The 24,729-nt window shown below is 49.7% G+C and overlaps 1 protein-coding gene across 1 annotated transcript in view; it reads right to left on the bottom strand.

Moving 5' to 3' along the window:
* VDR (vitamin D receptor) overlaps window positions 1–24,729 on the bottom strand; it is a 57,360-nt gene that overhangs the window by 14,961 nt on the left and 17,670 nt on the right. Inside the window, exons 2-7 of the mRNA XM_037514160.2 lie at window positions 23,788–23,868; window positions 20,691–20,838; window positions 10,880–11,010; window positions 4,291–4,475; window positions 3,937–4,054; window positions 1,234–1,405 (exon numbers count right to left, since the gene is read on the bottom strand). Of these exons, the coding sequence (XP_037370057.1) occupies window positions 1,234–1,405; window positions 3,937–4,054; window positions 4,291–4,475; window positions 10,880–11,010; window positions 20,691–20,836 (752 nt within the window). The 5' untranslated portion in view covers window positions 20,837–20,838; window positions 23,788–23,868. The remainder of the gene's footprint in view (window positions 1–1,233; window positions 1,406–3,936; window positions 4,055–4,290; window positions 4,476–10,879; window positions 11,011–20,690; window positions 20,839–23,787; window positions 23,869–24,729) is intronic.

Raw genomic sequence — 24,729 nt, 5'->3', positions numbered from 1 at the left:
CTCTTTTCAATTCTCACATTAATTCCAGGAAAAGTATGGGAGATCCCCTTGTATTTGGCTTGGTGAGAGGCATGAAACAAACTGCCGGCTGTCTCAGGGCAGAAACAAACTGGAAGTACCGGGTTTAGATCTGCGAATTACCATCATCTAACTGATAACGCAGTAATTTCAACAGTAACTGATGGCTTCCCTAAACAGCAGAGACAGTCACAAAACAATACACAGCTTCTCATATTAGTTTCCATCAAGATCTGGTCAATGCCAAATCATGTTCCAGCCCTCAGGATTCTGGCACTGAACCCGAGCACCAGCATCTAGGAAGCGTTCCATGCCTGCTGCTATGAATGCAATGACTGTACCATTTGAAATGATAATAGTGCTTGATGTTGATTTATATCTTTCTCAATCACATTATATTTGTATCTTATGGCCATGTTCCAAATGGACCTTTAGAAAGAATGGCATATAAATATATATGAATTTAGGTGTAACTACTTTCCACTATATGGATGCTAAAAGCATCAATACTCTGTTCTTTAAGAACTTTTATACTGTGTGACTATTTAAATGTAAGCAGTATTCATAACGTTATTACCAAGACAGTAAGACATTTGAATGAATGAATTAAAGTTGTAGACATGATTCCGTAAGTAAGGATCTCTATTCCATTCTTAAATGTATCTGCTTTGGCAACAAGGTCTTAGTATTGTTAGGAAGTGTTTTTTTAAATGGAAATTTGAATAAGGGGTGCCCAGGTCATATGTGCCAGTAAACTTGTCTCCCTTCAAAGTTCCTAAATTTTTCACAAGTCTTCATGCCCAAACTTTTCTCCTCTCTATCACTTCATTCTGGTTTCAGAATTGGGTGAGGGAGATTAACGTAGATTTGATTTAAAGGGATAACATGAGGATTAGACCCAAGCCAGCAAGGGTGGACATAGCAGTGAACTTGGAGTTCTAAACCTGGCTCCTACACACTCATTCCAGCACTAGAAAATCATCCTGAATGACCACTGAATCTCTTTAGGATTCCATTCTGTCATCCAGAAAGTGTGGGGGGCAGAAAACTCCCCGATGCTGGCTTATAATGTTGAATTGGTTGTACTTCTTAAAACACAGATTCCTGGGCCTACCCCAGGGATTCTGATTTAGGAGGTCTGGGGAAGGGCCTGAGTCTCTCTTTTGGGAAGCAGCAAATTAGTGATCTCTGACTTCTGTGCCAGAAGCTTCTTACCTGAACCCTGGGATCATCTTGGCAAAGCCAACGACCTTTTGGATGCTGTAGCTGACCAGGTCAGCTAGATGGGGCAACATGGAGAGCTGGGACAGGTCCAGAGTCACAGAAGGATCATCTGAGTCTTCTTCGTTCAGATCCAGGTTGGAGAAGTTGGTCGGTTCCATCATGTCTGGGGAGTATGAGGGAAGACAAGGAACTACTTAAGGATACATGAACCAGGATTCCTCTCGCTTGACGCTGTGAGGACTCCTGCATTCTGGTGCAGGGTCAGCTGGAATCCTGCATGAACCCCTCTCCCTGAAGGTCACCCTTCAGTCCAGGTTTCCTTATAGGATTCTCCTTGCTCTTCCTTCATCACAGTGGGGAGTGAAATAAAAGACTGGAGAAACTCCAGGAAATGAGATTTCCTCCAGACCATATACTACTGCTCTTAGTGATCTCAAATAAAATATGTATTTCGAACAAATAAACTTGTAGAAAAAAATGTTCAACTTCACCAATGATCAAAGAACTGCCAAATAGAAGAGCATCTATACTTTTTACCTGTAAACCAAAAAAATATATATTTAAATGTTGATTCCAGTATTTGTAAAGATGTAGGGCACTAGGCAACCCTTATGCAGTGGTGGGACACTAAAGGAGGAATGTATTTGTGCAAGTAATCAAGACAGCTACTTGACGAGAGGGACCAAAACCCTACAATTATGTATATTCATTGACCAGTAATCCCACTTCCATAAATTCATCATGAGGAAAAAAATTGGTATAAGAATAAATATTTAGCCACTAGCATACTGTCAAACTTTAATGGAAACTGGGAAGCAATCCAGATATCCAATGATAGGAGATTTAGACAATGTTATTGTATTTTTAAAACAACAGTCCAGATGCATATTAAATGATGCAACTATATATTGTTATTATGAAAAGAAAAAATAGTTACCAGACTGTCCATAATACAATTCCATTTCTGAATATTTGTGTGAGTATGTGTTTAACAAAAAAGATGAGAAAGAGATATATCACAGTGTTAACGGTGATTACTTTTGGGTAGTAGGATCATAAATATATATACATATATGATATATGCAACATACACACACATACACATAATTTGTTACATTTTCTAAATGCCTACATTTAGAACATATATTACTTTTGTATAAATTTTTAAAAAATTGTAAGTGTTAACTAGTTTGAATTAAAAAAGATATATACTGTAGTATAAATAGTGGGATGGGAAGCACCTCAAGTCAATTAATTTGATACTTCGGGTGTTAAAACTCCCAAGGACTTCCCTGGTGGCCTAGGGGTTGAGTCTCAATGCTATCACCACTAGGGCCTGAGTTCGATCCCCAGCCAGGGAACTACCCATATATGGCACAGCAGAGCTCTCCTGTCTCGCCCGTTGCTCCCCTCAGCAGTGTATTGCAGTCAATCTGCCTGTTCTGCTCCCCACTCTGTCTCTGGTGAATCCTCTCAACAACTCCCCACCCCTCACCTCTGGCCCACACCCCAGTTCTTCTAAGCAAGTAAATAAATAAAGTAAAGCTTCTTTTCTAAGTAAAATAAAACCCCTAAGTAATATGGAATGACTCTAAAAGCTGAAGTACAGACCTGCAAACAACATGCAGATTGACCCTCATTCATATAAATGAGCATGCCAGCAAGTGAAAAGAGCAGGAAGCAGGAGAGAGGAAACGCATACAGGGGAGGGATTCCTACAAGGCTAGGGACTCAGAGGGCCCAGCACCTCTTAGCTCCTGACCACCTCCCTCCTGTCACTCCTGGCTGGGCAGACTCAATGTCTGGCTCCACTGCATTTCTCTGCAGTTGGCACCGGGACCCTCTTACCTGTTCTGGATCTGGGCACAGAACCATCAGTGAGTCTGGTGGAAATGTATTCGTGGGTTATAGTTCCCCAGAGGGGAGAAGGCTGTCCCATCCCTGCCTTCCTGTGTGTTCCAAGTGGAGGGCAAGTGTTGGCAAAGAGGTAAAGGGATGAATGGCCAGAGCAACAGAGGGTGAGGCGGGAAGAGGATGGCAGGAGAGGGAAAGCAAGGATATGCTGGAGGTGACAGGTCCTTCAGGGCCTTGGTGGTCTCCCAGGGCTTACCAAGTTAGGGTACCATGGGACCCCACATTTTCCCTACACTCCAAATTTCACCTTCCAAAGACTCTGATACTCATAGATAAATGTTCTCTTGTTTATCTGAAATGTGTTAAGAGACTAGATTTAACAAGTTCTGTTGCAAAGGAAAAAAATCATTGTCATTATGTAAGGTGATGTATAGTAACTAAACTTACTGCCATTTTGCAATATTTATCAGTCACACCTTAACCTGATACAGTGTTTTATATTAACTATATCTCAATAATACTGGAAAAAAAAAAAACAACAAAAAACCACAAAGGCCCCAGACTCAAAATACCATTTAAAGGAACCAGTCACCCCAGAGAGGGAGCCAGGTACAGAAGTCTGGCTCGAAGGATCTTGTGGGTCAGAACCCCGGTTTGGCCTGCTTCCTAGCATAGGCCCTGGGGTAGTGACCCCTCTATTGTCAAAATAAAAAAGGTAAAGTTTGTTTGGGGACGTGAGCATCACGCAGAACTAATGTGCTACCCATTGTCTGCAGCCTGGACAGGTGCGGGCGGCAGTGGGCTCCTCTTCCACTTGGGCTTGCCGGGAGGAGCACTTACCTGGAGACGTGTAGTGGTCTGAGCAGGAGGAGGATGAGTCTCCAGAAAAGCTAGGCGTGTAACTTGAGCATGGCTTTGCGGGGTGGCTCCCTCCATCCTCCCCCAGGCGCACAGGAGGCTGGAAGGTAAAGGTGGAGAATCAGGAGCGCCCATTTCAGGGCCACCTTCCCACCCGGGCCCTGACAGGCCTCTCGAGTGCCAAAAGGACAGGCCGGCCTCTGTCCCTTCCCCAGCTCCAGGCCAGGATGCCTGGTCCCTCCATCCCACTGCCTTTGCGGTGGCTGCACTGGCCTCGTTGTCCGGCTCACCCTCCCAGCCCTCAGGTGCACCCTCCCAGCCCTCAGGTGCACATACGCGGAAATGGCTGAAGTCGGCGTAGGTGGGGTCGTAGGTCTTGTGGTGAGCCTCCAGCAGGATGGCGATGATGCGCTGCTGCTCCTCCGACAGCTTGGGCCGCAGGCTGTCCTTCAAGGCCTCTTCCTCCTTCCGTTTCAGGATCATCTCACGCTTGCGCTGCACCTCCTCGTCGGTGAGGATGACTGTGGGCAGACGGAGGGTGAAGGTGAGTGAGGGCTGGGCTGCAGCGCCTCGGGGAAGCCTCCCTCCAGGTGCTAAGGGAACAAGATGGGAACTGGTGTTCCCTCCAAGGGCCTTTCCTGCCACGGGAGACTCCAAGCTCTCTGAGATGGAAATCTGGATTTTCGTTGAGAGGGTTTCTATGAAAGTGCAAATGTATGAGAGTGGGGGGAAAAGGAGGTGATGGCGGAGTAGGCTGGGGTTAAGGATTCTGGGTTCTCCCGAACAAGCTGTGTCCTCTGGGCAAACTGTTTCAACTCTCTGGGCCTTTGTTCTCATTTATAAAACAAAAAGTTTGGACCATATAATGTCTTCTAAGGTTTCTTTTTCATTCCCGCCTCCATGAAGGGTATGTTTGTATTTGGAATCATAAAAGCTTCCTGAGCTGACCGGCTGTCCTGAGCACTGAATGTCGCTAGGACAGAGCAGAGACAGTTAAACACAATTCTGCACACCCCCCCCCCAACATTCCATGATCCAGAGGGAGATATTCCGGTGCAGAGAGGGTGAAACACCACTGTGTGAACAGTCACAGTAGGAAGCTAGGAGACGCCTGCTGGCCATTCCCATGTCCACGTTTTCAGACATGGAATTGGAACATTCATCCACTCTAATGCTGGAAGACTTTGCCTCTTGGGTCCCCTGCAAGACCGGTCTTCCTCAGTCTGTCCAGTCTTGAAATTTCTGCCCAAGGAAGTTATTATGTCCTCTTGAATCTCCTTCCCACCCCCATAATTCCTCATTGCTCTAATCTGCATATTCTTTTCATCTGCTAGTTGGGGTGACTGATGAGAGAGAGCCCCAAATCCACCTTCAGGCTCATCAGGGACTTGGGGGATTTGCCTCACTGCTCTGGGGCAGCTGCCTGGGAGGGTGGGGTCAGGAGCAGGTATGCCTGGCATAGCAGCCGGGCAAACAGACCTCCTGGCTAGGGCTTGCAGAGCGCTGACGGCAGGAGTGGGCACTGGGGCCTGCAGCCTGTAGCTACTTGTTGGTGCCGTGGCAGCTGCCCACAGAACTGGGGCGTTTCACAAGAGTAGGGAAAGGAACCAGAACCCCGCAGTAAGGGGGTTCTGTACTTAAAGGAGACCCCGGTCCCTCAGAGGGGACAAGAGAAATTGGGGAGGGGGGAGAGCCTGAGGAGGATGGAAGAAAGCCCACACTGCCTTGGGCACAGTGGGAAAGGAAAACCTGAGGCAAAAGATGTGTTCCCTCCGCAGCTGAGGTAAGCCGTGAAGAGGAGCCTGGGAGGAGGCCACGCCCAGGGTACTGACTCACCTGCCCAAGGAACTGCCAACCCTCCTCCCACGGAGGGTGTCTGCTTAGACCCTAAGAGGTCAAGTAGGGTGGGAGAAGAAGGAGCAGGGAACATCCCATTCAAGGCAGGGCACAAGGCTCTTGCCTGGGGAAGCTAAGATTAGGTGTCTGGTCTTTCCTGCTCATCTGAGGGTCAGGCGGAGCTGGTGATGAGCCTAGGCTGGGGCTGGCTCTGTCAGCCGAGCTGCAGTGCCCTCAGGCATGCTCCTCAACCCAAAAGCGCTTTGATAATTCCTTGTGACTTTATGGGGTCGCTCCTGTGCACAGTCTTTTTCTGGATTTTTCCTAGTTACTACAACCAGCAAAGTCTTGACAAGCCCATGTCAAGATTCTCCACAATTTCACTTCTTTCTACCTCTTGGCTTCTTCCCAAGCTCATTTCCCAGTAGCCCTAGACACGGTGTCTGCTTGACTCATTTTGGGGGTGCTGACCCATGACTATGGTATGTTCATTTTTTGCCACCAGATTCCCACCTCTGCTGATGTCCCCTGATCTCAGTCTTCTCTCCCCAACAGCCATGCAGGTTCTCTGATCTGAGTGCCAGTGTACAGCTTTCCCTATTGCCATGGAACCCTCGTTTCTTATTTCTGTGCTATGTCTAGTTTCCCACTCACACTGACATGCAATTATCTTCCACTCTGTAATATTTATAGCTAGTGTGGTTTCCAATAAATACTTGTATATGGAGGGAGTCTAAGAACTCAAGGTCTCCTTTACTAGACTATAGGCTACTTATGGGCAGGGACCACACATTACAATTCCCATGTCTCCCCCAAAAAGGCTGGCTAAGGGGGGTGTCCTGGTCATGGTGCTAACTCAAAAGTCTTGACAGATTGGACACCCAACACACTAACACTGATCATGCCTACGAGGTGCTGACCAATGCCTTGGGCTCGGGAGTGGACAGTGAGAAGTGTACCAAGGCTGGTGTAATGCAGTGTTGCGAAGGCACACACCACATGCAGGCCAGACTGAGCAAGACTTACTTAGCTGTTACACTTAATAGTGATTGAGGGCCTCCCTAGTGGCGCAGGGGTTAAGTCTCAGTGCTTTCAAGCTAGCCACAGCCACTGCAGCACAAGTTCAATCCCCAGCCAGGGAGCTAACCCACATGGCACAGCAGACCTCTCCTGTCTCACCCGCTGCTCCCCTCAGCAGTGTATTTCAGTAGCTCTGCCTGTCCTGCTCCCTACTCTGTCTCTGGTGAATCCTCTCATCCCCGCACTTCTGGCCTATACCCCAACTCTTGTATGCATTAATAAATAAAATAAATATTAAAAAAAATAATAGTGATTGAAATATTTTCAGGACAGAATATCTTGCAATGGGATACTTGTAACAACAAGTAACCTTTTCTTGATAATTCAGAGGCATCATTCTGAACAACTCATGGACTTTTCAGGAAAAAGGCTGTGACCTTGTAGAGAGCTGTTGCCTGTATCTATGACTCAACCTGTTAAGATTTATTGTGCTACTTTTCATAACTCTGTCTTCCCTTCGGTTATGCTGTGTGTTCTGATTGGTGTCTGAGATTGACTCTTTCTCCACTGAGAGTTACTTTTTTTTTTTTTTTTTTCTGAGAGTTACTTTTAATCTCTTAGGAACTGGAAAGCCTGGCGATCAAGGTTTATGTGTTAAAAAGCCATGTTAATAAAAATGGATGTCAGAGACTATTTTATGTACTGGCCACTATGCTAAGTGCTTTTCATATATTAACTCAATTATTTTGTCCTTGTAACAATCCCTTAAGGCAGATGTTATTATCTCCCTTTTGCAAGTGAGGGAGCTGTGGTTTAGAGAGGTTATACAACTTGCTCAAAACCACAGAGCCGACATGTGGTAAAGCTGGTATCTAGGCCTCGCAGTGCGGCTCTAGAATCCAGCCCATCGCAACCACTACCCCCATCCCACCTTTGATTCTTATCAGCTCTGACTTCTCAGTGAGACTGCCTCTCAGCCGTGGAGTCCTGACACACAAGGTGTCCCAATCCCACTGAGGAGTGTGAAACACAGAAGTAGCAAAGTTTACAAATGATTTACTTTAAAAGGACAGAGTTGAGAAGGTTCAATGTTAATGCTGGAACACTATCTCTCTTGTATCAAATAACCACCAGCCTCCTGTGTGCAGAACTAGAGGAATAAATGCTAACAACTGCTGGCTCCAAATAGGGCCTTGCAGCCCTTTAAGTCTCTCACATATGCAGATGCTGTTGTGATTGATAAAATAAATAGTTTGTTTAAAGGGATTATCAAATTCATAGGAGATGTTTTTATTATTTTATCAATGAATTGCTATTAAAAAGAACATCAATTTCATGTTGGAAGACATCTCTTTTGGAGTCAAAAACCACTGACCTACAATAAGAGCAAATAAATTCTGAAAGAACATTTGACGAACTCTTAGTGAACAAGGTCGTGATCTGTAGACATGGACTGTGAAATCCCTATCAACCCTCAGTAGCTTTTCTGCCTTCCTTTGAAGTTCTTTGTTCAGTGCATAAATGGCTTTGAGCAAGTCATTTCTGTGCAAAATGTCCCTGTCCCATGAAATCTAGAATGGAGTTAGGAAGCCAAGATCTAAAAATGCAAACAACTTAACAACATTTCAGGTTGGCCCTGCTGGCCTAAGCGTATCATGGAAGTAGAGATACATTTTTTTCCAAATGAATGACACAGACATATCAGGTTTGGGAGCAGCTCCTGATCTATCAGCCAGTGGCAGATGTAGAGATAGAAAGCAGCATAAAGGGAGCTAATACCCTGGGTTCTCACCTCCCTTCATAGGGAGCCCTGGGGCGTCTTGTGGTTTTACAAATGTTGACACTCAATTGTCTCTGGAAGGATAGACCGTGGGGACAGCAGCCAGCACAGGTGAGATGTGACTAGCTCTCCCAGGGTTCTGCGCTGGCAACTCCAGGCCCAGAACACTGCCAGGCTTCCCAAGCAGGGCTAAGTTGAAGCAGGGGACTACAGCTCTTCCTGCAGAACCTTCCCTTCAGTAGGGAAAGATGAGTCTGGCGCCCACCCAAGGTTCCTACGTCAGGGGCTCAGGCCCTGAGAACTCATCCCCACCAGTCCAGGCCTAACTCTGTGCAGCTCTTGCATGGGCGTCACAAGAACAATAGGCACAGGCTATCCTGGGCAAAGCAGGACAGGTGGCACAGGGCTGGGGGAGGACGAAGGCTAGGGCCAGGGTAGCTGAGGCTCAAAGCCGACTGGGTGCTGGAGGCGGCATCCATTTCTGGATTGTTCCCCCTTACTCCTCCCGCCCCACATGGTGTCCCAGGGGAAGGGTCCCCTAACTCACTCATGGCTATCTCGTCACCATGGATGCAGTGACCTCTGTGGGGATCTGGGGGGATCTAGGAGGGGACGTCGCATTGGAATACAACTTGTTTTATGACTCCAACCCTGACATTTTCATCTTTCTGGGTCTCAGATAGTTGCTAAGTGTTCATCCTTATTCTCAATTAATGAGATATCTCCATCCTACTGAATCACAGGCAGGGAATCTCTGGGACATCAGCGGAGCTGGCCCTTCCCCACATGCCTATGGCAGAGCCCAGCTGAAGCCCAGTGGTGTCACTCTGAGCCATATATTCTTGGCTGAGCCTTGGCATCCAGGCTCCTGTGGGGCTGCTGCTCTGAGGGAGGAGGGACAGGAGCTGTGCGAGCTGCATTTTGTTTGTGTCCACCCTGGTGCTTCGCACAGAGCAAGTCCCAGCGTGTGAGAAGCCAATGTGTGAGCAGCCCCATGAGGCACCCAGGCCTTCACTGCTCCAGGATAAACACAGGAGGCAGGGCGGGGCAGGGGACTGGGCTAGGAGCCGCCAGCGTGCCCAAGCCTGCATGCCCCATAGGGGCGAGGAGGAACTACAGACTGGAAACTTCTTCCATGACTGCCAGTGTTGGCTGGGGAGCAGGAATCAGGAGTGAGGGGCTATGACCCATGAAAGGGGAGGCTGTCCAGATCCGAGGAGGAGGCCCAGGTGACAGCCTCTGCTCTGCTTCTGTTTCCCAACAGCAGCAATTTTTCCCCCACTAAGGAAAAGCCTTCTTCTCCCCTAAACCTTGTTCTGTGACTTTCCCCTTTTTCTGGACACATCTTCTGGAACTGCTTTTTCTCCCCTCCTCTGCCTCTCTCCAAAATGGCCCTGCATCTGAGTACCCTCTTCAGGTCCATAACATAGTAGGGCCTAAGCCCCACCCCAGGGTCAGAGCGGGGTCAGGGTACAGACTGCAGTGAGCCAGGGGCAAAGCAGGGACTGATGTGGAGGGCACCCAAGCCTGGGCTGGCCTAGGGCCCTTGCTTCCACCCAGGGAGGGCCCAGCCAGTCCCGCCCAGGGCCTTCTGAATTCGATGACTACTCTAGTTATCAAATAACTGGTACTAGAGTTCAGATGCAAAGTCCAGGGATTGTTTTCAATAGTGAGTCGGAAAATATACACCTGCCCCCCTGGACCTCTCCTCCAACCCCAGAGCTGGAAAGGAAGTGTCACAGCATTGCTGCTGTTTCTCCATTGGCTCTAGAGGGTCTCCTGGGAGTCATGCTTCCCTTCACAGACTCTTCCTACCTGGCCTCCCTGGGCACAGCCCTCAGATCTGTTTTGGGGGCTGGAAGATTGGAAGGCTGGGGTGGCACAGAAAGGGATGCTAGCCAGGCTCAGAATATTTATTCTCCAGCCCCTCCTGTCTTTCCTCCAAGCAGCTCTCTGTCCCGAAATCTTGAGCCTCATCCTTTCCCCCACAGACCCAGGGAACAGGATAGAGGAGGTGTGATAACATCTTGGAAGGCTGCCCTGGGGGTTTCATGAGACTGCACCATGTTTTTGCCTCCTCAAAGGCCTCTAAGATACATACAGACCCTAGAGGGGCTTGTGGGACCCCTGGTGTCTTTGACTCCTGAGATCCAGCAACCCTGGCCCATGCTTCTGGCCCCACTTAGACCCTAGTTCCTGGCCCCTGATGCCATGCACTACTGAGGAAGGGCTGGCAGGCGTCGGGCCAAACCTGCACAGCAGCACCCAGCCCTGGGCCCCAACACTCACACTCCTTCATCATGCCGATGTCCACACAGCGCTTGAGCCGGCAGGCCTGGCAGTGGCGCCGGTTGTCCTTGGTGATGCGGCAATCTCCGTTGAAGGGACAGGTGAACAGCGCCTTCCGCTTCATGCTTCTCCTGCCAAAAGAGTACAGGCCCTGCACTGAGTCGCTGATGTCCCAGCTTCTCAGCCCAGGCTTCGGGAGAACACCTTGCAGGGACTGTGGCCAGGGAGACCTGCTCATTGGGTCCCCAGACTTCCACTTCTTCCCCAGAGGACTGGGGACCATCGTAGCTGGGCCACTCTCAGTAGCCGCCTTCCACCCAGGCTGTGTGCAGCAACTGTGCCCTGTCATTGCCTATGCTGGCACCCAAAGCTTTCCTGCTCTTTTACAGTACTCTATTCCTTCCCCCTCTCTTTTAAATTAGGTAGGGAGGGCCTCCCCCATGGCACAGCGGTTGAGCGCTGGGTTGCGAAGCTGCCCGCAGCCTCTGTAGCCTCCATCCCCGGCTGCAGGGGAGGGTCCCACATGGCGCACAGACCTCTCCTGTCACCCGCTGCTCCCCTCAGCAGTGTACTTTGTCAGTCTGCCTGCTCTGCTCCCCGCTCTGGCTCTGGTGAATTCTCTCACCCTCCCGCACGTCTGACTGTACCCAGTGCTTGTATAAATAATAAATAAATCTTTAAAAAATAAAAAATAAATTAGGTAGGGAATATATGAATGAATTTGTGTGTCTTCTTCCTTTTTTTAAATACTGAAATCTGCAGAGTTGTCCTCATCGTTTTTGGGGAGGCACCATGAGATGAGAGGATGTCAGTCTCAGCTTTAAGTGTTCTCAAGTCCAGAGATGTGTGACTGGAGCCTCCCTGATCCAGGGACAGACACACTCACAGGGGCCTGGAGGGGGGGAAGGGCTGGGCCGAGCGGTGCAGACCTAGCAGACCTTGCTCGCACCAGCTCTGTCTCCAAGAGACTGTCCAAAAAGAGAAGAGGCCAGATGAGCAGGGGTGGGGAGGTGCCCTGAGGTCTGGCCTTGACTTTCCAAAAAGTAGAGAAAGAAAGTGTTCTATAAGAAGAAAATTGCCACAGGGATATTTGCTAACAAACCAGCATACCCCTGGCATCCTGTGCAAAAGTGAGTGTGTGCAAGCGTGGACTCATTTTCCTAATTCCAGTTTTTTCTCCAGCTGCCAGCCACACCACCTGGGATTTGCTGAGGCTGCATAAAGGACAGCTCCCTGGGGGCTTCTCATCATCTGTGTTCTGGAGGTTCCTCTAACTCTTCCCTGTGTTTCCACATTTTTGCCCCAGGACAGGTGAGAGAACTTCTCTGGGGAAAGATGGTGGCAGAATCACTGTGAGTAGCAGCATCTTCCAAAGAGACATGGAGATGCCCTCCAAGACAGAGGCCAGACTCAACCATTTCTCTGTCCCGGAGATCAGCTGGTGAGAGCACCTTCTCCAGCTGTCACGCTGTGACTCACTGCTCACCTTCTCACCTTTGAGACATCTCACTGCTCACCTCTGGAAGGCACACGGGCAGTTAGGGCAAACACTCTACCATCAACAATCCTGCTTTAGCAAATGGACAAATGGGGACCAAACTGACTTGAACTGGGGATGGGGGAGGAGGCCAGAAGATCAGTTCTGCGGGCGACCACCAGCAGTGAGACACTCAGATCCCAAGGACGCCCAGAGACCTTTAGTGGAGCCCCATTTCACAGACGGGACCACTGAGGTGAGGACACTCATCAGGAGGCAATTCAATAAGATGTGAAGACTCCCAAGTTGGAAATCTTAGGGATGAGAAGCTTAGCTTTTAGCTTCCTGGATTGAAAATACTATTTTTATCCCTGAAACTCAAAGTGCTAACACCACAGAGATGCAGCCAAGGAGCTGCCAAGGCACTGCTGCTCAATTGGACTGGGTTCCCCGGGGCCCTCCTGCCACTATCCTGGTTACCCAGGAGGCCCACCAGCGGGCAGGGCTCTGCAGGGAGGTGGAATAGCGCCAGGCTGTGGGGGTCCAGCCCACCAAACCCTGCCCCTACAGGGTCTCCCCAGGGAGAGACTATAGACCAGGTTGCTGCCGACATTTATGGAATAGGAAACCTTTCCCCCTGAGCTTCTGCTGTGGCTTGCTGGAGGGACAGGGGAACATGGAAATATTTGGTTAGGGCGACTGTTAGGGCGACTTGAAATGGAGTTGTCTCATCACCACAGGGAATATCAGTGTATTCCAGGACATGGGACTGTTCCCCACTGTTACTTCATTCCCACTTTGTGGTCAGGATCCAGAATGTCCATAATTCTGGAAGGAAGGGAGGGAGGGAGGGAAGAAAGGAGGAAAGAAGGAAGGAGTTACAAGTCCTGTGCTTTTTACCTTTGGCCACACCTTGTCCCAAAGCGCAACCTTGTAGTATGTCTCCACATGATTTGAGTAATGCAGGAAGCAGCCTATTAACATGATACTATAAAATTATTATTATTAAAAGCAGCTAGCTCTCCCTGGCTCCTTTAAGTATAGAATCAGGAGAAAGACTCTGGAATTGAATGTAACTGGGAAGATGGGGTCACACATCATAAAGAGCATCATCACACTCTGGGGTGTGGGTCAGTGTCCAGGGGATGGATACCCCCTCGCCAGTTCCAATAGGCCACCCCTGGTCCTTCCTGGAGCCCAGATCTGGGAGATGGATTTCAGGTGTGTGTGGTCTGGCACAGGTAGTTGCCAGCCACAGGGCCTGTGGACTCTGAGGCCCAGATCTTTCCCTCCTGCCGCCGAGGGCACTTCCACACACGCGGCTGTCATCTAGCCTCTGACCACAAGGAGTCAGGGCAGCCAGACTGGCCCCAGCTTTGTACTTTGTCCTGCGGAGCCACGCCCTGCCCTGCCTTTCTCCCAACAATAATTGCCTGTAAGCTGGTTTGGTTTGAGAAACAAGAGCCTCGGGTTTCCATGGGAGCCTGTTACCACAGCTACTCGCCAAGCCTGGACCCTGTCATCCTCTGGATGGTTGGCAATTATACCTCAGCTCAGGAAAAGGGGTAGGAGTGGTGCAACCAGGCTAAATATAGATGCAGTTTCTAGAAAGCCAGGGGTGAGAGAGGACATTGACCGATTCTTGTGCCAGAGACCAATTCATCAAAACATGAGAGATAGCAGCTCACAAAAGCATCAAATGCCCAGGGACAGAGGTCCGGGTCTGGGACAGCAGGGTCTCTCTGAGTAGAGAGCCCCTGCCAGCAGAGACATACCTTATATGACCCAAGGCTGGGGCCCAGTGCCAGCTCTGGACTTTGCCTCCACTGAGCTCTGAGTCTACAGTTTCCAGAACCTGCTGAGGCTCCAGGAGCCTGGTGGCTTTCCCGACACAAAAGCCCTCTGTGTCTGATGGGGGACCCACAGGCCACATTTGTATGTGACACACCAAGGGGTCTCAGCAGGAAAGTTTGAAAAACAACTTTAAAGGAAAACAGATAAACATTGTAGCAAAGAACACAGGTTTCTTTTTTTGAGGGCTGTTTGGCAATATCCACCAATATGCAAAATCCAGAGTCTTTCTCAGTGAATTCACTTCCAGGAACACATCCTGTGGGTGGGTCCTCCATGGGCCCAGGGACACACGCACAAAGGCAGTTACTGGAGGAGCAAAAGGGAACCTGCATGCTCCTCAACTGAGAACGGGTTCACCTGAAGTCTCATATCACACAAGCTGGCCATGGAAACGACAGAGGAGAAATGTTGAAACGCAACATGCTTGCAGAAACGCTCCTAGGTCAATAAAAGCCAAAGGCAGAGGTGAGTGTACAGACACACAGACATGTGGCCACACATGTCTGTAAAGGATCTGGAAGCAAACGCCGTGAGCTGGTAACAGCAATGACTTTGGGGAGGAGGCAGGAGCCTGAGAATGGGACTGAGACCTTTCCCTCACAGGCGCTATTGAAATGTTCGCGTCTTTTCTTAAAGCACACACACGCATTTCTCAAAAGAACAAGCCACCACCCACTTTATTTTATTTTTTATTTTTTTATTTTTTTAAGATTTATTTATTTATACAAGCACTGGGTACAGTCAGAAGCGCGGGAGGGTTAGAGAATTCACCAGAGCCAGAGCGAGGAACAGAACAGGCAGACCAACGACATACACTGCTAAAGGGAGCGGGTGCGGCAGGAGAGGTCTGCGCGCCATGTGGGACCCTCGCCTGGTGGCCAGGGATCGAACCAGCGCGGCAGAGGCTGTAGGCAGCTTCGCAGCCCAGCGCTCAACCACTGTGCCACCAGGGGAGGCCCCACCACCCACTTTATTTAAAAATTTAAAATGAAATATAGGATTTGATTAGATTGATCTGCTTGGGGTTTAAATCCTAGTGCACAGCCTTGATTAAGTTACTCAAACTCTCCTTGCTGCCACAGTTCCCAAGTCTATAAAATGCAAACAGCCCTACCAAGGGATTGTTGTTAGCATTAAATAAAGGAAACAGGAGCTGGCACAAAGGAAGCATTAGAAGCAGGAAGGAGAGAAGCCAGCAGGGAAGGTCGGGGAAGAGTGCTGAAGGGCGGCTGAAGAAGGCGCTATTTAACCATCCCCGGGAGGGAGGACATGAGACCTGGAAGCAAGCCCCATGTCTACATCTCACACCTCCCTGTGTGCCCGGGGTAGGCCCTGCAGGCAGAGTTCTAAACACACGGTTACTTTATGTGCTGTTGGTCTTTGGGCAAGTTACAGTGGCCATCGACCAGACCATGGTCCAGATGCTCTGAGCACCAGCCAGTGACTGGGGAACTCTGAGTAATGTGGGGGGATCTCTCAGAGCCCCTGGCCCAGCTCTGCCTTTCTCATACATGATATTTAAGTACTTCTGTTCAGGCACCTTTTCTCAGAGACCGCTGCCAACACACCTGGTCACACCCACTCCTGGTTCCATGTTAGAGGAGAGGGAAGGATTGTCTGTTCTCAGAAATAAGTCACAACAAAGGAACAATAACAGCTGTGGCTTAGCGAGCGCCTCCTATACCAGCACCTCACATGTCCTCTCAAGGCTCACAGGAGCCTTTCGGGAAGAGAATTACCCCTATTTCATAAGTGATATGAAAAGGCACTGGGGAGTTATATAACTTGCTTAATGTCAAAACAGCTAATGTGTGTGAAAGCTAGGATTAGAGTTGAGATCTGTTTGATACTCCATGCTCTGGTATTCTTACATAACATGGTGCTCATTGTGAATCTACTACATCTAATCCAAGCCGGAGCAGCGGTCTGAACTGGGCCCCCAAACCTCAGGGGGTAAAACAAAGGCCCCTGGAAGGACTCCTCTAGGACAAGTATTGGGGTAGAAGTGGGGGGTTTGGGGAGTCCCCTGGTGGTGCAGGCGGTTGAGCGCCGCACTATGAAGCTGCCCGTAGCCTCTGCAGTGCTGGTTTTATCCCGGCTGTTTGGCCGGCAAGGGTCCACATTGCGTGGCAGACCTCTCCTGCCTTGCCCGCTGCTCCTCTCAGCAGTGTATTTTGTCAGTCTGCCTGTTCTGTTCCCTGCTCTGTTTCTGGTGAACCCACTCACCCTCCGTGCATCTGGCCTGTACCCCGCTTCTTGTATAAAGATAAATAAATCTTTAAAAAAAAAAGAAATGGGGGGTTTGGAAGTGTGGGTAGCCCCTGGCCATCCTCTCCATGGACCCTGTTCTGCCATAGCATAGAGGGTCACAGGGGGTTGCTGCGAGGGAATTTATGCAAACGAGCCCTGATTAGATGATCAGATTCCTAAAGAATTAGAACACTGACCAAAAATACATAAAGGTCTTCAGCATATCTTGCAGCTTTCTTGACGACTCCAGTGACATTCATTCTCCAAATATTCTGGCCTCTAACAAAGCTTCGTAACACTACTCTCAGCCTATCCATTCTCCTCCCGCCCCACCCGCTCTTCCATTCACATCCTTGAGCAGCTGTGGAGTGAGGTCGGTTGTCAAGCTGCCCTGGACAAAGTTCTCTCCTGCAACACTGACTTCTCAGTAATTCATTCACTGGTGCCCACAGGATGCCCCATGCAGGCCCTCCCCCTCTTCATTTAGTCTATTGTCTTTAAGCACTTTAAATTTTAAGTCACTGGACATCTGCCTCATTTCTTACTTCCCTTCACATGGCAGCTCCTCCTACAAACATCAGCTGGGGAAACTTAGGGAAAGCCAGAACATTCCTCATGTTCTTGGGTCCTCACCAAACTGCATTTTTCTCTGTATTCCATAAGACCCTTAATTCACAAGACCCCAAGAACCTTGGGGCTAGCAAACAAGAGGGCATTTCTCACCCATCTCTGTGATCTTGGGGCTCAGGCAGCACACAGCTTCACTGTGACCTCACCAAAGAGGCAGAGGGAGGAAGAAGACAAGATAGAGAAGCCATCCATGAGTGGTTGAGTAGGCTCCCTGAAAGCAAGGACTTGATAGTGTTAGGGGGAAAAGGATGTCCTAAAGCTAATTCCATACAGCCTTTGTGGACTCCACCCCCACCCCAGGCCAAAGCCAAAGACACTGGGAACTCCAAATCCCATCACCACCAAAGGGAAGGTGACTGGGACCTGAGGGTGGGGTTAAGCAGCCAGGTGGATATAAAAGGCAGACACGTGGGCTTTGGGGGATCCCCATTTTGGCTCTCCGCCAGCTCGCAGCGTCCGGCCAGCTCTGAGAGTGCCTTTGGGTTTCCAGGTCGTCGGATAGGGTAGGACGCATTAAAGACTTTATTTCCCTATTTTCTCCCTGAGTTGTACATTTTCCTTATTTCCTTTTCCCTTGTAAATAAACCTTTTATTAACCTTTTGTGTGTGCCTGTAGTGGAGTATTAATAAGTCCCTTTTAAGCGCGCGGGTGAGGACCCACAGCCAGGAACCCGTTCAATATTGGGGCTGCTCTATAACAATAGCACTTATCGCCGTACCTCTGTGTCAAAGATGGGGTGCTTGCCACAGAGAAGGCTCCACCACTGACACAGCTTTTCCTTTCGGATCAAGATTTCACACAGAGATAAAAGCTACAAAAGGATTCTAGAACAACTATTTGAACTAGGCTAAAATGGAAAAATGCCAAATAGAATTTGGATGATGCAAAGGAGGAGAAATTGGGGGCTGGGGGGAATGAAAAGGGGAAATCACATATATATTCAGTCCTTACTTGCAATTCACAGTAATTGCATTCGATAAAGTTGCCGTGAACACTGAATAAATACTGAGTAGAAACCATGGCTCCTCGGGAAACACAGGTTGAAGTTGCCACCAGTGTCAATTGATGAATACACTGTATTCTGTGTAATATACCTTATTTGATATATACTGTTGATTCATTCACGTTAAACTCCTGGCTGACAACTCTAGCTCATGTCTGATGCAGCTCACCTAACACCTGGACTTTCCCGCGTGGCATATCACACACTCTCTTGCCTTCAGGGACACTTGACAGCACTTCCTCACTATGCTTGGGGTGCAGCCAACACATCATCATCAAAAGCACAAAGATGCAAAAGAAAAAGTGACTAATAGACTACGAGGACGCTTGTTCACAGCACAAGAGCTGAGACTAAGGTGAAGTCACCTGGCTTGGCCTCTGCAGGCGTGTGCGCCTGGGAGACTCAGTTCTCTGCCCCCACGTGTCTGCCAATGACCACAAAAGCACTTGAGTATTAATTTGACAACAAGTAAATTTTAGCAGCAAGCCAAATTTGCAAACACAGAGTCTACAAAAGATAAAAATTGTGTGTGTGTGTGTCAGTTACAATTCGAGCCAAACTAGAGATGTTGGCTCTCCAGAAAGTGCAGCCTGACTCAGCCATCAAGGAGGACAGTAAAGCTAGAAGGCAGACTGAGGACAGGGTGACAAAACAAAAGCGGTCTCTGTCCATCGCCCGGCCCTTGAGGCAGGGGCTGCAGCCACCGGTCAGCAACAGGCTCTGTGAGGGCCTGGAAAGAGGAGGGGAGAGTGGCCCACACAGCACACACACCCAGGTAAGACACAGTCATGCATACGTGCTGACGTGAGTGCGTGAGGTAGGACCTCCAGGGAGAGTCCCATGTTGCCAGCACCTCTCCCAATACCTGGATCGTAGATGCTCATTAAAAATCGGCTGAGGGAGGTGTAATAGAAAAAAAACAAAAGGAGGGTGGATGGTGAGAAAGACTTCTGTTTGTTTTTTAAGGCAGAGTTCCACTGAGGACATCAGTATCGACACATCAGATTCAAAAACAATATACTTATATTGCACTTTATGCTTTTTTGAAAGCACTTTTACATGTCATCTCATTGACCCTCAGATTCACTCTGCATAGTAGAAGGGTCTGATATTCACATGCCCGTGTGCTGAGTTGGGGTAACCAAAACAAGGAAATTGAGAATTTGAACAAGGACATGCAGTTAGTTAATGGGACGGTCAGCATTACTGCCCACACATTTCTGACTGATATAATGATAGGAAGTAGGCCCCGTTATGGGCTCCCAGACCCCTTCTCTATTATTACTCAGAAACCAGCTTCCCCATTCCCAGGTCCTGCCAGGGAAGGTCCAAGTGGCCCCTGGGACACACAGCCCAGCTCTGGAAGGCCCACCCCACAGGAAGTGCAGGCTTTGGGCCAGAGCTACGTGGCAACAGGACCTGGAGCCAGCGATGTGGCTGGTCTGGTTCCCCAAGATGGGAGCATCCTGCCAGGAAGTCAAGCAGCCACTGGGCCAGGCCAAACAGGCAATTAGCACCCACAGAAACCCCGAGGCTCAGCGACTGCTCAGGGCAATGAAACTCAAGGCCTGCTAGTTCCTGGGACAGAGGGCAGGTGAGTCAGGAGTCACGATTGTAAGGAGCCAGGAGTCCCTGAACTGGGGGAGAAGGCCACTTAGGTCCCCCCTCCAATGCACTCTGCCAAGCCCATGACCTCAAAGCTCAGGCGACCAGGCAGACCTTCCTCTGGACTCCCTCTTTCCTCTCTTAATGGCTGAAGCCTGGGCCTTTACTTGCCTCCAATAAGACATTATATAAAAATCTCTTTGGTGGCTTCCTTCTTCCAGGACTTCCTTTCTTTTTCTCAATCTTATATGTCAAATGCTAATTTCTCATGGTTCCCTGTCTCATCCTGCAATCTATCACTTTCCCTTTCCTATCCTTCACACGCTGAATGGGGACATCTTTCCTTTGGCCTATGCAGTACCTTATGCACTTGTGATGCTAGACTCACATAAAAGGAGAAGAGGTTGCCGCGGAGAAAATGGACCAGCTGAACAGGAATGTTGGTGCATCACCGGCATAGTTTGGGCACTCTGAGGTTGGCTTTCTGAACTGGGGCAAGCAAACCACAGGTGAACATGTGAGCACAGATTAAGAATAGAGCCGAACATGGGGCATGGTTTCCTTGGATCCAAGGAACAGTTTGATTTGGATGGTAGGGGGTGGGGGGACAAGTTCTGAGTCAAATTCTCAGGCTTCCCCAAGCATATGCCTTTTTCTCAGATCAGAGAACTGGGATTCTTGACCAGTTAGGAGGACGGGCACAGGGTTAGTGCAGAGGCTATGGGCCTAAGGAGTAATGGAAAGATGGGGACCTACAAAGCAACCTTAGTAAAGAATTTTCCGGGGGGCTCAGAGGACACAGCTGCAGCTAAGGGAAGGGGAGGAAGAAGATCCCCCTGCTAAGACCTGGTTGCCACACCCACCCCCATATCCATGAGAGCTGGCATGTTTCAGAGGCATGACAAGGAAGGCGACTTGGGAAATGCAAGGGTCCTGTTCAGGGGAATCCTTGCTTCCTTCCCCCACCTGCTTGCCCTCAGGGAGAACTCACCTGAAGAAGCCTTTGCAGCCTTCACAGGTCATCGCATTGAAGTGAAAGCCTGTGGCTCGGTCTCCGCACACCCCACAGATCCGGGGCACGTTCCGGTCAAAGTCACCAGTGTCAGGCAGGGAAGTGCTGGCTGCCATGGCCTCCATGCCTGCAAAGCAGCAGGTGCCCAGTGAGTGCCGGCCGGAGGCATCTGCTGCAGCCCATCTACCTGGAAGTTCAGTGGAGCTGGGCTGTTCCCTCAGGGCCTAGGCCTGAGTAGAATTCCTTGGTATCCTCTTTCTGGGGGCTCTCCACATCCCAGCTGACACCCCCCAACACAGAAGCAGGGCTCCCTGACCCAAGAAGGTGGGGAAGCTGCTCTTTGCATGTCTAAGGGCGAATCTGCCTATGCCCTGCATCTGCTGCTTGGGGTGAGGCGTTAGCCTCTCTGTGACCCACTGTCCTCACCTGGAATGGCGTTTTACTCTGTAGGGTGTGAGAAGGGCTATGGGGATGACGAGATGCACAGCACTGCTCTTAGCTCCTCCTCAGCAGCAGAGCTGCAGCAGGTCAGGGGCCTCTCTCTTGCCTAGTGCCTCCTTCCAAGAGAAAAGGGGCTCAGAATTCACATACGGGGAGAACCCCTAAGTTCCTACTTTCTTAAGGATGAGGGGATAGAACAAACTAATTCCTGAAATCACAGCCCTGTCATTCCAGCCCCTGTTCCTCACAGCACTAAGAGGCCTGCGTTCCTGCTGCCCTTTCTCTGTCTGTCCATCTGTCCACGCGTCTGTCAGATTGGTATTATTATCTGAACATTTTACACTTGACCAAAGGAGAAGAGGAGGTAGAGGGAACAAAATCTAAAAGTTTGGGGGAAAGAGCAGCTTACTTACACACCCCACCTAAGTAAAGGGGGTGCTTATTACTCTGCCTGCAGCTGTGATCCTGACTGTCACCAGCATGGAGCTGCTTGTGGGGGCACCTCAGTCACCCTAAAATGCTTTCAAACCCTGCTGCCTCCCTGTTATATCTGAGTCCCTACAGGGATCTTTCCCATTCATACTGGTCCCTTTGCCCAAGACAGCGGGGGCCCTCAGGCCAGAAGAAAAAGAGAGGAAATCAATTAGGAGGGACCGAATGCCCTCCCACCCCTGCAGCCCCAGGTGCCATGTGCCCCACGCTGCGGCAGGCAGGTAGGCTTGGGAGACCCTTGGAAGACTCCAACTTTCTTTTTCACAACTAGGTCTGCCAAAGCCATTAGAGTCTTATTTCACTTTATCTTCATATCACCCCAATGAGGTAAATGCCGTTATTATCACTCTCTTTACAAATGAGGCTCAGCAGAGCCCAGACCTTGCGGCATCGCTAGCAACTCCAATCATGAAATGCACAGAATACTTAATTAAAAAAAATTCCCTCAGAGACCCTCAAGTCAAGGAAAGGAAATGGGGCAGATAGGGACAGCAGGGCATCGTCAGTCCCAGAGGATGGGGACCGTGGTCACAGAGTAGATCCTCTGACTTCTGTCAGCTGTTGTGCTGCTGGGAATTTTCATATTATAGAGACACCGTGTGTCTTTTACAGTTAGGCTGACACTGTGAAGCTATGTTAGAGAGAGAGGGAGGAGAGACGTCCAAAAAAAAAATAAATAAATAAAATAACAAGGAGGGCCTCCCCTGGTGGCGCAGCGGTTGAGCACTGGGCTACAAAGCGGCCAGCAGCCTCTGCAGCACTGGTTTGATCCCTGAATGCCGGTGAGGGTCCCACAGGGAGCACAGCACAGACCTCTCCTGCTGCGCCTGCTGCTCCCCTCAGCAGTGTGTTTCGTCGGTCTGCCTGTTCTGTTCCCCACTCTGGTTCTGGTGAATTCTCTCACCCTCCCATGCTTCTGACTATACCCAATGCTTGTATAAATAAATAAACAAACAAACAAACAAACAAACAAATAAATCTTTGGAAAAAAATAACAAGGAATAGAAACCTTTGCGAGGGTGAAACTGGGGAGAAGCGTTGTAGAGGTTTATGTAGCACCCATATTCTATTTCTTTGAGTGGTAGCTATATGGTATCTCCTTCAAACATTATTTTATGTTTTATATCCCTGTCTATAAATATAAATATATATAATACTAATATATAATAAATGTTTTATATATGTAACATTTCATATATTAAAACAAAAATAGAAGGAAAATCACTTGTGGTCTGTCAACAGTCAACATTGTCCCTATAGCCCATCCAAGATCAGGCTAATCCTCCAAGCTTCTAGAATGCCACACATCTAAGAGGGGGGCAGGGCTCCCAGAGGCCCAAGACCATAGTGGGGCAACAGGAGAAACTGTCCAGGATGCTGTGGCTTCACCTCAGGTCACTGAGATGCCACAGCTCTTGGTCACTGTGACGTTATACAGAATTGGTGTGGTGCGGGAGACCCAGCATGCTATAGGTTTGGTGGGGAGAAGAAATAAAGAGTCTGGAACATGTGTGCATGGGAGTTGAGAGCTTGGGAGAATATTAGTCAAATCAGTCCCAAGAGCAATTCCATAAATTGATGTTATGCTGTGTGGTGCAGCGAGTACCATAACCTGGCATCATGGCATCGGGCATGGGGTGAGGAGAAGGAGCCAGGGGCTGGGGCAGGCCGGAAAAGAAGACTAGACAGGGCAGTCAGGTCCACAGTGAACAGGGTCATCTCAGCTGCGTGGGGAGAAAACTCAGCCCTGCTGAGGGTCATTTGCTGCTACCTACCCAGAAGCCAGCACCGGGATCAGCCTTCAGATGTGGAGAAGCAGCCCGGGAATCTGTCAGCCGAGGGCTGCCGTTCCCAGCAGTGACAGGCAGAAAGTGCAGAGGGCAGGCGAGGGAGGGGAAGGGCAGCCGGATAGGAAAACTCAGGCTTGCTACAGGCCAGCCTGGGGATACCAAGGTTTCCCTACTGAGCACCCCTCTGAGCCCCACCACCGCCAGCATGGCGCGGCTCTCAGCTGCAGGCTGCTGTGGTTCTGCTGACATGGACCCACATTTTCAAAGTCGAGGTAATAGTCACTTCCTATGGCCTCCCCTGCCCCTCAAATCCAGAAAGATAGAAAGGTTGTGGCTGATGAGGAGACACCCACCTGAAGGAGCAGGGGCACTGGTGAGTCCAACCTGGGGTGCCCTTCTGTGAGGTCTCACAGACACTTCAGACCAAAAGGACTCTGAAATGGAGAAAGGGAGACATTATCGCTTCAGCTCAGCACTGGCCTCTGGGCCAACCTTCTACCAGCCTAACGAGTGGGTATGAGCAGCTCTTCCTAGGGACTTCAGTCCGTGGATCAGGGACTGAAAGCTTGACAGAGTCAACTTGTTGGAGGCAGGTGTGCCATGTCATCACTGGCAGGGGTGAGGGGGTGGGAGCCAGGAGGCAGCCAGGACCCAGCCCTCCTTTGAGGCAGGGAGTTGTCAGCCGCCAGCCTGTGTGCAAGTGGAACAGCCTCCCTGCTATAGGTCCTCCTCCTTCCACAGTAGAGGGGGTCAAGGGAAGGGTTTCTTTCTAAGGGAGCTCTACTGCCCCAGTGTCCTCCACCCCAGATTTTAGGGGTACAGAGAAAAGCAGGGCCAGAGGGTGGCCTGGCAAGCTGCTGAGGGTGGGAGGGAGGCCATTGCCCCAAGCAGGATCACAGAAGAGCCTTGGGGAGCTGGGATTGTGCAGGCTAGGATGGCAGCCTGGGGCCCTGGCGTCTTGGGACGGCTTCAAAGACAGGTGTCTGGGATCTGTCTGTGGAGACAGAGTGTAGGCGGAGCAGGCGCTTCAGGGGTTAAATACAGCAACACACTGCCATCAAACAGGATGTTTTCTGCCATTTTTAGCTCTTCCCCAGACAGACCAACACCCCCGGCCTCAGTGAAGGCTGAAGGGAACCGACTCTGGTGCCCAGACTCTGAGTCTCGGTGGCATAACAGGTCACCAAGGTGGGGCTGGCAGAACTTCACCCTCCTGACTTCAATCCACACCCACACTTAGACACACATATGCACACACAGCGCCTACCTTCACCCTTCACTGACACCAACAGAAG

Source organism: Talpa occidentalis, unplaced genomic scaffold, assembly GCF_014898055.3.
Source record: "Talpa occidentalis isolate TD23 unplaced genomic scaffold, MPIMG_talOcc4v2.1 talOcc4.16, whole genome shotgun sequence".
In the NCBI taxonomy this organism is placed as follows: domain Eukaryota; kingdom Metazoa; phylum Chordata; class Mammalia; order Eulipotyphla; family Talpidae; genus Talpa; species Talpa occidentalis.
The sequence above is the reverse complement of the archived record's forward strand: the minus strand, read 5'-3'. Positions and strand labels throughout refer to the sequence as shown.